This window comes from Hemitrygon akajei, chromosome 5 (assembly GCF_048418815.1).
Source record: "Hemitrygon akajei chromosome 5, sHemAka1.3, whole genome shotgun sequence".
Lineage (NCBI taxonomy): Eukaryota > Metazoa > Chordata > Chondrichthyes > Myliobatiformes > Dasyatidae > Hemitrygon > Hemitrygon akajei.
In genome coordinates this window covers 65,722,001-65,735,139 of record NC_133128.1, presented here as the reverse complement: position 1 = coordinate 65,735,139, position 13,139 = coordinate 65,722,001, and the positions used below count along the sequence as shown (strand labels likewise).

General features: G+C 38.3%; 1 protein-coding gene across 14 annotated transcripts in view; it reads left to right on the top strand.

The window, feature by feature from the left end:
* dmd (dystrophin) overlaps window positions 1–12,846 on the top strand; it is a 1,932,045-nt gene extending 1,919,199 nt beyond the window's left edge. For 10 of the 14 annotated variants that reach the window (XM_073045659.1, XM_073045653.1, XM_073045656.1 and 7 more), the window contains one exon: window positions 11,318–12,846. In XM_073045659.1, coding sequence (XP_072901760.1) covers window positions 11,318–11,415 — 98 coding nt within the window. In that variant the 3' untranslated portion in view covers window positions 11,416–12,846. Of the gene's footprint in view, window positions 1–8,152; window positions 8,185–11,317 lie in introns of all 14 variants that reach the window. The other 4 variants (XM_073045667.1, XM_073045657.1, XM_073045664.1 and 1 more) reach the window with 1 other exon arrangement.
* Window positions 12,847–13,139: the final 293 nt, after the last annotated feature.

Genomic DNA, 13,139 nt, shown 5'->3' with positions numbered 1-13,139 from the left:
TGTGAGAAAATTTGAGGTTATTGGCACTCTCTGCTCTTAGAAGTAGCCTTTCTCCCACCGCAATCACCCCATTTCTCCACCATATGCCAAGATTATTTAAATGGAAAAATTTTTTAAAAGCTGAAGATTAAAATTATTTTACTGGTTTTCAATCCAAGAAGTAGCACAGATGTGAAGGAAGACCATGGGATACATAGTCTAACCTGATTACTCAGAATAACAGTTGGCAGAATGGTCCTAACCATTCTGTACTCATCACTACATCTCAGGAGGGTCTGATTGAGCTTCTCTTTGAGGAAGAAGGAAAGGACCGCCAGACCCTCTTGACGTGTGATGGAGGTGTAGAAGGCAAACACGTACCTGCACGTGGTGAAAATGAGCCAGTTAGGATCAGGAAAACTAGAAACTTTAGAAGTGGCAAAGTGTATTCAAATGCCATTAATCTAAGTGGGACGAGGCTGGATCAAGACAAAAATACTGGAGTCAAGGTATCTGGGTCTGATCTGCCCGGACAGGTCTGCTTGTGGTTCTTTAGTAAAGCTGAAGCGGGCTGAGTGGGGTTGGCAGCTGTAGAGGGGACGATCTCCTGGGGAAACAAGATCGACAAAAAAGACTTGATGTGCGTTGGTGGGCTCGAGGTCCAGCGGGAGGTATGAGGATGTGTATGATGTTTGGCCTCTGCAAGACAGAGGTCACTTTGCCGAATTACAACAAGCATCACCCTTTTTGCCAGGTGTGATGATGATAATGTCAGAGTTGGCTCTTGGTTAGTTCAGTGTTGCAGGTTTGGAAGGTATTAGGTTAGAGTGGTTGAGGGGAATGGAAAAATAAAGACTGTCAGTGACCTGTCAGCAAGTAACAATTGGGAGAATTGGAATTCTCCCAGGAGATTGGGAGAAAGGATAAAGCTAGAGTGAGGGGAACCGAATGAGGGGAATTCTGGAGACTAGGTAAAAGGTCCCTAGTTGATAGTGAGGACTGTACAATAAAATAGGCAGAAGCAACAGAAGTGGTATTCAAGCCCATGTTGGGTTCAGAAGTCATTCAGACAGCAACATCAAGGGTGAAACTGAGGCTACAGTTGAGACTTGATTGTTCAGGATTGGAGAGGGCGAGGGAGATCAGAAGAGATGTCAAAACTGTGGCAACAGATAGGACTGGGGAGGGTGGTGGGGTTGGGAGGAAGTCAAGTGGGGTAATGGAATCCAAGAGCTGTTGACGTTTGCCATGTTGACATGAAAAAGGGAAGTAAAAGATTGCCTTTTGCTGCATCAAATATGACAGAGAATAAATTGGAATTTCAGACCACAGCAGCTTTGAGAGAAGCAGAATAAAGTGTGGATCTCGGGTCTCAGTTACAATACTGACTTGAAAAGTGCTGGATACATTCCTTGTGTGAACAACGCAAAGCTACTTAATCCTCTGTTGCCATCCAGACATGTCCCTGCAGGAATTATTGAACAGCAACCAGAAGCTGAGGCTCTGTGTTTGTGATACACTTCCATGAACAAGGAAACAATGTTTACATTGTGGACCAGCCAGCAAATGTGGATCATAAACTGTGTGTCATACCACAAAATTTATTTTCCAGCAGATCAAAGAAACCCCTTAAATTTTTAATTTGATGAAAAATAAAACACATGGGCCAGTAAAATATAATACTTGAAGTTTGAACTACACTGGTTGCATACTGGATAATGTTCTCCATTAAATTCACGCATATAATTAAAAGTCATTAAGATCGTACAAAAGGAATTTTTATGTGGGTGCATTAAGCAAGAAGACCAGCAAAGGAAATGGAAACAAGTTTTTATGAATTGATCATTAAAATGTTAACATCTATGTAAACATAAAGCTATTCACATCAGTAGTGGCTTTATCAGATTACGTCGTATTGTTAATCATTTTAACGTCTTTATTGAAAGGATGGTCAGGGAGGATGGAGTAGCTGAAATAACTAGACACTAATAATACTCCAAAAGGAATTCAGTCCTGCTTCCTCAGAAAGATAATCTGTTGTTCGCTCAGGCTTTTGTGTTGTGGAATGAATTAGGATAGCTGTTAAATCCATGCAAAAGAGCTGACACCACATTGCCGTCTACTTCCCTACAAATGATTTGTGTAGTGGTGACTGACTTGGCTTGAGGGCAATAGAATATTTTCTGCAAGACATTTATTGTGTAGTCTTTCATCAAACTAAAATCATTTCACAGAGGAACATGTTGGGTTTCGGTTTGATGTATTTTAATGGTTCTTTTTTGATGAAAGTGAACAACATCCAATTTCCTTTCCCAACACACAGGTATTCTTCTCATGAATGGCAATGGGAAGTACAACTTTGTAATAGAACATAGAATAGTACAGCACAGTACAGGCCCTTCAGCCCACAATGCTGTGCCGACCCTCAAACCCTGCCTCCCATATAACCCCCCACCTTAAATTCCTCCAAATACCTGTCTAGTCTTAAATTTCACTCGTGTATCTGCCTCCACCACTGACTCAGGCAGTGCATTCCACGCAACAACCACTCTCTGAGTAAAAAAAACCTTCCTCTAATATCCCCCTTGAGCTTCCCACCCCTTACCTAAAAGCCATGTCCTCTTGTATAGAGCAGTGGAGCCCTGGGAAAGAGGTGCTGGCTGTCCACTCTTATCTATTCCTCTTTAACTTCAGACCAGTCCACTCTTATTCCTCCAGACAACTTCATTTGTCTGAAGAAGAATATTAATAGCTTTAAAACTGGTAGTTAGATTTAATAAACTCAGTTGTTAAATTGAGGTGGGAGTTATCAAGAATGATGTAGAAATAAAGTTGAAGGTAAAGAGGGAAAAAGTACCTGTTAATTGACTGAAATGAGCAGAACATTTCACACGTAAAAAACAAAGCAGTAGAGATTAGAAATTTGGCACTAGGGAGCATTGATAATGTGCAAATCAATTACTAAAGGATAGATATTAGGCAATATTGAAGGGATAATACCGAAATCTGAATTGAAGAAATATCAGAAAAAATTTATAAAAATTGCATTGGCAGTAGCCAAAAAAGCTATTGCAATTACTTGAAATCAGATTCATACTTCTATAGACCGTTGGAATAATGAAATATATAGCTGCATTCCACTTGAAAAAATTACTTACAATTTAAAAAATAAATATGATATATTTTTGAAAATTTGGCACCCCTATCTACAAAAGATAGGATTAAATATATAGGTCCTTTGAAGATAAAATTATTAGTTATTTGGGGAAAAAAATAAAGATATATACTAAAGGTATTTTGAACTCCATGGTGCATGTGGGGATCCTCCAATATCCAGGCAATTCTTTCTTTTTTTTCTTTTTTCTTTTTTTTTAGACAGGGATGTTAAGAGGAGGGGGGAGGGCTAATATTAATTTTCATTACTTTATTATTCTATTAAATGTAATTCTCTTAAAAATTTAATAAAAAATATATATACAAAAAGGATAGATAGAAGTTAATCTTCTGATTAATCATGGTAAATTGCTGACACAGATTATGCCTACATCAACAGCAGGCTTGACCATTGGCAGGGTACTTGCCTGACAAGCAGTCTTCAACTAAAGTTCAGCTAAACTAAAAACGCAGGGTTGTGATTGTTATGTCAACAGAATTGAGTTATGTTCCTGCACCACCTCTTGCCACTGGAAAGAGATTTGGTTTAAAAAGTGTTTTAACCACGTTGTTCATTGATTGCCATGAATTTTCTGAAGAATGATGAATTGTCAATATTCCAGAAGTACATGTTCTTTTCTGTTCTGCGGAAAAAATACATCCAATGCCAACCGATTCATGCCCAGTCCTATTAGTACGGACTTAGGTTGGGAAATTGAAATCATTTACGTGTATCCCTTACTGGATTACTACAATGAGATCATTTGCAGAGATTGGTGATGTACAGTATGTGGTATGTACCAAATGGGGAATTATTTTCAAATAATTTTACTTTCTGTTATTACAGTCCACTTCCTGAGTATGAGGTTATTTGAATCTGAAATCAGTAACCAAAGAACACAAGCTAATCATTAATATTTTATCTATGAGTTGAAGATGTATTGAGTCATGCAACCATAGAGATCACCTGTGTTTTTCTCATTTTGCAGATGAAACAATTGGTTATTATTACAATCATGTAACAATTAAAATTTGGGGCCATAGTGGGACGAAATGTTGTTTTGTCAAATTTATAGACATGTGAGATTCAATCCTCTGACATTTGCTGCATAAGTTTTGCTATTATATCTTGAGTTTGTAGTATTTACTTGTGAAGTAAATAAGTATTTATCAGCAATCAAGAACAACTGATTAGGGTTCTGAGTTGGATGATCAGCCATGATCATACTGAATGGCGGTGCAGGCTCGAAGGGCCGAATGGCCTACTCCTGTACCTATTTTCTATGTTTCTATGATTGTTGCCACTATTTACTCAAGAAGATGTCTTTCAAATTAGGTTATTATCATGAAATTTAGATAGCCAGCCTTAATAATGATGAGTATATGCCAAAATGTTTCGCAAAATAACATGTATGTTATTTTTTCTGGACTTCATAATATTAATGAAATGGTTGATCCTAAAGAAAAGGATGTACCATATGAACAGTATCTAAGATCAAGTTAATGAGTTTTGCATAAATGATAAACTTGGGTGCAGCAACATATGAACATCTTAAACTGTGAGCTTTGATGTAACTATTGTCATCAACAGAGACAAGTTGAACAGCTTTTCCCATTGTAGATTTTAACACAAATGCAAACATTTAACTATGACTCTTGGTGGGTAGTAAAATGATACGGGGGCTAGCTTTGTACTACCAATTCATAAAAGTGTCTCTCCATTGAAATGCAGAAGTGTTTATGCCTAGTGGTTCCAATTGCTGGGAAAGAAAGAACTTGTAAAATGGGATGTTGTGATTACTGTATGAGGTAGCAAAGATCTTAAGTGTTAATTGATATCTTTGTGAGAAAATAAGGCTACGTCCACACTAAACTGCATAAATCTGTAACCGAAGCCTTTTCTCTTCGTTTTGACCATCCGTCCACACTGAAACGGCGTTTTCCTCCCCTGAAAAGAAAGCTTTTCTAAAATGCCCCCCGGAGTGTGTAAATTTGAAAACGCCGATTGGGCAGAGTAGTGTGGACGGGGTAACCGGAGATTTCTAGAAACACTGTCATGACGTGCCAGAACAGATGGTGGCAGCAGCACGGCATTTCATTGTTTTCTTAAACGCACCCCCCCCCCCCCCCCCGCACACAACCTAACAATTTCAGAACGAGACAGCAACGAGACTGAAGCCAGAAGAGTTAGAAATGGACTTACCAAATACTTTGACTCATAACTTACTGAATAAATAAGTATACTCACTTTGCCCTGTTTTCTGTCCTTGCTCGTATGAAGGTGGTTTACCTATTTATGCAAGTACTTCTCTGACAATAGATGTGTAACAGCCTAATGTAACATTGTATGGAGATACAAGATAACACTGATGCAGACACGTTTTATACATTTAACAAGGTGCTTTATTAATGCAACAGAGTTAGTCAGTATTTTAATGTTCGTCGTCAGCCAGGTCGTATTGTCCATGAACTCCCTGTCGGTTGCCTCCATACGCTCCAGTATTTTTTTTAGTTTCAAGTCCTCCTGCGCGAGAGCCAACAGCTGTCCGTCGTTTGGCAATTTCCTTTTAAGTTTTTCCAGTCTGTAACTGCACAAACGAGCATTTTCACGGTGAGATTCGACAACAACCATGTCACTTGTTTTCTGTAGATGTGTCCTGCGCATGTCCAGTAGGAGATTCGCCCAAATACCCGTTTTAATGTGGACGGAGGTATTTTCTAAAACACTTGGTGTGGATGCCTATCGTTTTTATGCGAAACTAGCATTTTCAAAATTCTCCGGTCTAGTGTGGACGTAGTCTAAGGCTGAGTAGGTCTCTGTCATTCTGCATGCCAGCATCCGACTGCAGTGCCAATGTGGGTTTAAGATATTGAGAAACACTATCTTCCAGCTGAGATACTCAATTCACAAACAATGAAAGGCCTCGATAGAGAGAGAATGTTTCCAGTAGTGGGGGAGTCGTAACACCAGAGTGGACAGCCTCGAAATACAAGGACATCACTTTAGAAAAGAAATGAGGGACTTCTTTAGTCAAATGTTGGTGAATCTGTGGAAGCCAAGTCATAGGGTATAGAAACATAGAAAACTTACAGCACAATATAGGCCCTTCGGCCCACAAAGTTGTGCTGAACATGTCCATACCTTAGAAATTGCTAGGCTTACCTTTAGCCCTCTATTTTACTAAGCTCCATGTACCTATCTAAAAGCCTCTTAAAAGACCCAATCATATCCGCCTCCACCACCGTTGTCGGCTGCCCATTCCACACACTCAACACTCTGAGTAAAAAAACTTACCCCTGACATCTCCTCTGTACCTACTCCCCAGCACCTTAAGCCTGTATCCTCTTGTGGCAGCCATTTCAGCCCTGGGGAAAAAGCCTTTGACCATCCACACAATCAATGCCTCTCAGCATCTTGTACACCTCTTATCAGGTCACCTCTCATCCTCCGTCGCTCCAAGGAGAAAAGGCTGAGTTCATTCAATCTATTCTCAAAAGGCATGCTCCTAATTCAAGCAACATCCTTGTAAATCTCCTCTGCATCCTTTCTATGGCTTCCACATCCTTCCTTTAGTGAGGCGACCAGAACTGAGCACAGTACTCCAAGTGGGGTCTGACCAGGCTCCTATATAGCTGCAACATTACCTCTTGGCTCCTAAATTCAATTCCCCCCTGTTTGAAGGCCAATACAACATATGCCTTCTTAACCGCAGAGTCGACCTGCACAGCTGCTTTGGGCGTCCTATGGACTCGGACCCCAAGATCCCTCTGATCCTCCACACTGACAAGAGTCTGACCATTAATACTATATTGTGCCATCATATTTGACCTACCAAAATGAACCACTTCACACTTCCTGGGTTGAACTCCATCTGCCACTTCTCAGCCCAGTTTTGCATCCTATCAATGTCCTGCTGTAACCACTGACAGCCCTCCACACTATCCACAACACCTCCAACCTTTGTGTCATCAGCAAACTTACTAACCCATCCCTCCACTTCCTCATCCAAGTCATTTATAAAAATCACAAAGAGTAAGGGTCCCAGAACAGATCCCTGAGGCACTCCACTGGTGACCGACCTCCATGCAGAATATGACCCGTCTACAACCACTCTTTGCCTTCTGTGGGCAAGCCAGTTCTGGATCCACAATGCAATGTTCCCTTGGATCCCATGCCTCCTTACTTTCTCAATAAGCCATGCATGGAGTACCTTATCAAATGCCTTGCTGAAATCCATATACACTACATCTACTGCTCTTCCTTCATCAATGTGTTTAGGCACATCCTCCAAAAATTCAATCAGGCTCGTAAGGCATGACCTGCCCTTGACAAAGCCATGCTGACTATTCCTAATCATATTATGCCTCTTCAAATGTTCGTAAGTCCTGCCTCTCAGGATCTTCTCCATCAACTTACCAGCCACTGAAGTAAAACTCACTGGTCTATAATTTCCTGGGCTCTCTCTACTCCCTTTCTTGAATAAAGGAAAAACATCCACAACCCTCCAATCCTCCAAAACATCTCCTGTCCCCATTGATGATGCAAAGATCATTGCCAGAGGCTCAGCAATCTTCTTCCTGGCCTCCCACAGTAGCCTGGGGGTACATCTTGTGTACTTAAAGTCGAGTTTGATAGGTTCTTGATTAGTAAGGGTGTCAAAGATTATGGGAGATGGCAGATGAATGGGGTTGAGAGGGATAATAAATCAGCCACAATTGAATGGCAGAGCAGACTCAATGGGCCGAATGGCCTAATTCTGTTCCTAAGTCTCATGGTCTTATCTGCAAGTCCTGGGGAATGGTTGACCCCATGCAATTCAGTTAAAAACAATGACTTTATACAGGAAATGGAGTTCAGAGTATTTTTCTCACTTACAGATACTCAACCTGAGACTGGTTCAAACTGTGTGTCTTCATTTTCATACCCAGTTGTTTGCATGAAAATGTTTAACTCTGTGTCAACATTCATCAGTGTTGTTTCTTCTTTTCTCCTTTCCTTTCATCTACCCATCACCTAAAGGGAGGGATGCCCCTGGAAAGAAAATGAAAGAGGTTGGTGAGACAAACTCACTGCCATAGCAGTGCGGCTTGGGCATGTTTGCTTCTTCCATTTGTTACCGGCATCCGCAGCAGATATATTTTGATGTGCATTTCACACTCGCTGCGTGTTTTCACTATTAATAAGCGTTGGTCTGTGCTGTTAGCCCATTGATGCAGCAATTCAGCTTTTAAAAATGCTTCCTGAATGAGAGCAAGTTATCAGTGGTTGCCTTAACGTGCTTGCTTTTTTATACTCGTGTAGTATAAATAATCGTATTTCAATGATGCCTCAGGTTTTGTGATTATATGGAGCTTGTATTGTTCATGTGTTTTAAATTCATTTGGGGTGTGATCAACAGTAAGCAAAATTAACTCCTGGGAGGATGTGTATATCCTGCCTCAGATATTGGGAAAGACATTCATTTGTCATAATTGAATGTCAGAACTGCAGATCCCACACTTGTATTTCCCAGTTGTTAGGCATCACCCAGCCAAACATTTACTACTTTATACCATAACGTAGATTACCTCACATGCCAGTTAACATCTAATGAACTGAAAATTGCTTGCTACCTTTGCTTATCAAGATGTTTTTTTCTCTTCCGACCCTGTAAATATTGCAAGCAAAGTGAATTATCAGAATCTGTTTAATTTTTACAGGACAAAGTGGCTTTAAATTAAATAAAGATTGTAAATGCCAGCAAAGAAAAATGGCCTTCACTAACCATCAGCTTTCCAGGCTTAGAGAACTGGCAAATGCCTTAGGTTGCAGGTTTATAACCTACATAAAAGCAGCGGGTCGCCAGAGTATTTGGCATTACATTACCTGCTGCAGTGAGGAAAAAAGCCTACGGTTAATAATGCCTGAAAAGCAAGGGTAAATGAGGGCACATTCATCTGGGACAAGTTCCCAGTAAATTATTTAATAAATTTTGAGGCAGCTTTGAATAAAATAAGTATCAATAAGCCTCTCAATATGCTTCCTTCTGCGGAAGACCATTTGCACTCACTGTTTATCAGAGATACTGAAAAGTTTATCCAAAGAAAATTTAAAAATGAGTCATTAATATAGAAGTGTGGACTGAAAGGATGTCCATCTGATCTGTGCTTTGAAACTGTCGGAGGTTTGCTCAAAAGTTATCGTGCCTTCATCTTAACCATAAATACTAAACCTAATCAGATAAATTCTCAAAATGTGATTCCACCATGTAACATTTTCTTTGAGTCTGTAAAGTCACAGTGAACTGTTTGGAATAATTTATCTGATATTTCAACTTCCACTGACAAATCATAATTCAAACTGCGGGAAAACAATTATATTATGATGAGAATCTTTCCTTCAGTCTAAGTTTTCAAGTGATGCTGCCATAATTATCTGCATTCAGTGAGTTTTATTTTCTACTGCATGTTTCTTGTTTGCGGTAGAGAATATCCAATATCAGCAAAATACCCAATTGATATTGGATATTTAAAATCATATTTGTATTGGTTAAATTCACCAGATGCAAGCTAATCAATTACTCTTCTAAATGGGAAACCTTTTTACTGTTAAAAAGTTACTTGAAAAAATAATCCATTTGTTGAACAATTTTTATTCTATAAAGTCTGAAATTATTCTGTTATATAAAGAGAAAAGTGGGTGTGAGTGTAAAGTATTTTTAGTAGCATGCTTTACAGCAGGAATTCCCTGATTGTCCTGGTTTCAGTGTTAACAATTGTCCTTTAACATTTACTTCAGGTAGGTTTACAACAATTAGATGGAATACAAAGGCAGTGTTTAATGTTGAAGATAAAGTTAATTAAAACAGGTGCATCAGCAGTTGAAGTAGCTGGTAAAATTGGTGTGTTGCAAAGATTTTCAGGTTTGCTGGCATTTATTTTTATGGCATTTCATTGTCATTTTGCTGTGATTGTTGCCTTCACAATTCGGAGCAGCACTGGGCTTGCCATGATCATCATGTGGAATGAGGCAATGAATGGTTTATTTGACAACACCAGTTACTTCAACATCAAATGTGTTTCATTTGCCGAAGCGGAAATTGCTTTGAGTTAGCAGTTATAACTAAATGCACCTGGCACAACTACATTCTCCTGCACTGGAGAGCGAGCAAGATTACTGGGTAATAGGAACCCCAGAAAATATTTTCTGTCCTGGTTCATTGTCACTAATGCCCTGTGTGACTTCAGTGGTGACATTTCAACATGAATGGCATAAGCTCAGGGAATTGAACTTGGGGTTTCATGGTCTGGAGTTCCTAGGCTAGAAACAGGGTTTACCTAATGATTAAGTTGCTGAACTGGTGACTTCCAAAGATACAAGTTTGAAATTATCCTGGCAGTTGAGGAACTTAAATTCAAGTACTTAAATAAATCTGGGAAAATAGGCCAGAGTCAGTAATAGTGACCAAGTCATTTATAAAACCTCAAAAGGTTCACTGAAGTTTTCAGTGGAAAGATGTTTGCAACCCACAGCTTGTTTGCTTGTGTGTGACAGACAGCCCAGCCACAAACATGTTTGATTCTCAATGTGGACTGGCAAACCACTCAGTTCAGATGAATGCTGGCCTGTGCTTGAACTTTCAGTGACCATCACAACACTCATAAGTGCTCCTTAATTATAATGAAAGAGAATTAGAGTGGCTATCCGAACTGCTCTGTCAAAGCTTGTGTTTGAATCCATTTTGCTCAACTTTGATTTTTGAGCGGTCGAATTATAATATTTCACTAAAAGTTGAGCCATGTCTGAAGTAGTCTTTGAGTTAATGTGTTTTATTTAATACCTTAATAGATTAAAAGTTTTCAACTCATGGTGTTATCCCTTACAGGTCACTCTAAGAATGGATCTTCGACAATATATCAAGTTGTGAAAGTCTGAATGTTGTGAAATTAAATGTTGCTTTGTCCATGCTCATTTAACAAAACTGAAGGCTATTGGTTGAACTAATTATTATCAGTCATCGCATGAGTTGACCCTTTTGTAAAAGAATCACGATTTATTGCATATTTATATAATTGGCACTCATCTGCTTTCTTGCTGGCGCTGCAAAACCATAGTCTCCTCAACTTTGTCCTCCTGTCTTCCAGGGGTGATAACCGATGACCCTGGTAATCTTCTCTGATTTTTTTTTTTGTTAACCCTCTGCAGGTAACAATGTAGGCAGCCTCTTCCATATGGTGGACGATCTTGGCCGCGCAATGGAAACCTTGGTGACGGTCATGACAGACGATGAGGCAGCAGAGTAACCAGATGTGCTTTATCACAATTTTGGCTTCAGATGTCAAGCATGGTTTTTATATGTTCATACAAAATATAAATGGATTGGACCGTACAGGTTTACAAGTTTAAAAAAAGAAAACATCTATTTTTTTGTGAAAGGTAGTGGTAATATACTGTAGATTTCAGTAGTTTCCTAAGTCTGTTATTGTTTTGTTAACAATGGCAGGTTTTACAGTTCTATGCAATTGTACAAAAAATGAATGAAAACATAAAATCTTGGTAGCTACATACCTTGCCATTTCTTTGTATGGAACGTGTTTCGGATTGTTAAATTTGTAACAATTATGAAGATTGTTCACTAAAAGGGTGCTTTCTAACGAATAACACATAATTTTATTGTTTATAAACCCCCTTCCCCAGAACAAGACAATTTTGAAATGGTAAGAGGTAACGCATTTGTCTTTGCTTCATTTCAGCTGTAATCAAATAAGAAAAAAAATCACAATCAGTGTTGATCTTTATTTTTCTTCTTAGTAAGTGATAATATTGTAGCACATAGCAGAACCAAAACTCTTTATCTGACATCTCCATTTTTCTAATGAAATGCCAGGAATGTATTGCTGCATTGCCCAGAAAATCTCCATCATTCGGTTATAATCACCATATATTAGAGAGAACTTATTTATTTGGCATTGGATATCTTTATCTTAAAAAAACAGTCTTTAACTCTCATTAATTCTACCTCATTGTTTTGTTTTGGCTAAATTTTTCCACAGTTTTAATTGACATTTGGAACAATAATCCTTAAATTTATAACTTAGATGCATAAAATTTACCAATGGATCTTTGGAATTATTTATAATGCCTCTCCACAATTGGGCAGTAAGTTTTTTGTTTGTGGCTGTTTGGAGTTAACATTATCTTTCTAATGCACCCTCGAACCAACTTTTTTAAGGTGTCATCCGTTTTCTAATCCATTTAAATAAGGTACAAATTAAAGGTTAGTTTACTACAGATGTTGCTGCTAAAATAGGTATTTGCTTGCAGCAACTGCGTTCTCAGTTGTGATTTCATTAAATAGAATATTAGTTTTTGGGGTGAGTCAGAAAAAAAGGATGCAAAATATGAATTACTTAAAAATACCATGAAGCATTTGAGTTCACTTTGTATGACCTGAATGTATTTGACTATGGAAGTAATCAGTATAACTTGGTGCATAAATATCACTATGGCATGTTATGTCATTTTAACCAGTATTGTTTGTTATTCAAATGTCATCATAATATATTGCATTATACATTACGTTAACATCTCCAATACACATACTAATTGTTTTGTAAAGTATATTTTCCTGCATAATCACCACATATCAAATTCCACACAATATATGCCTTACTATTGTATTATATATTGCTTTACTGTGTATACAATTAAAGCACGCAGTTATATTACTTAAATTGGTTCTTTATTTTCATTCTGTTTTGGAAAATCACTAATTTGGTTTCAGTGTTAATAGGTACAGTCAAGCATTCAGTTTATTGATTAAATTATGGTTCTACTTTACAAGGCACCAGTTTCTACAATTATCAGTTTTTCCTGGTCAATTTATTTACCAATAGTCATCATAAACAAACAATATTTTTCTTCTTTACAGCAGTAAAATCTGAGCATTACCAGCATCTTAGTGACAGATCGCAGCTGATTTTGCAGGATCCTTAGTTTCAAAGGGATTATTCTACTGTATATTTTG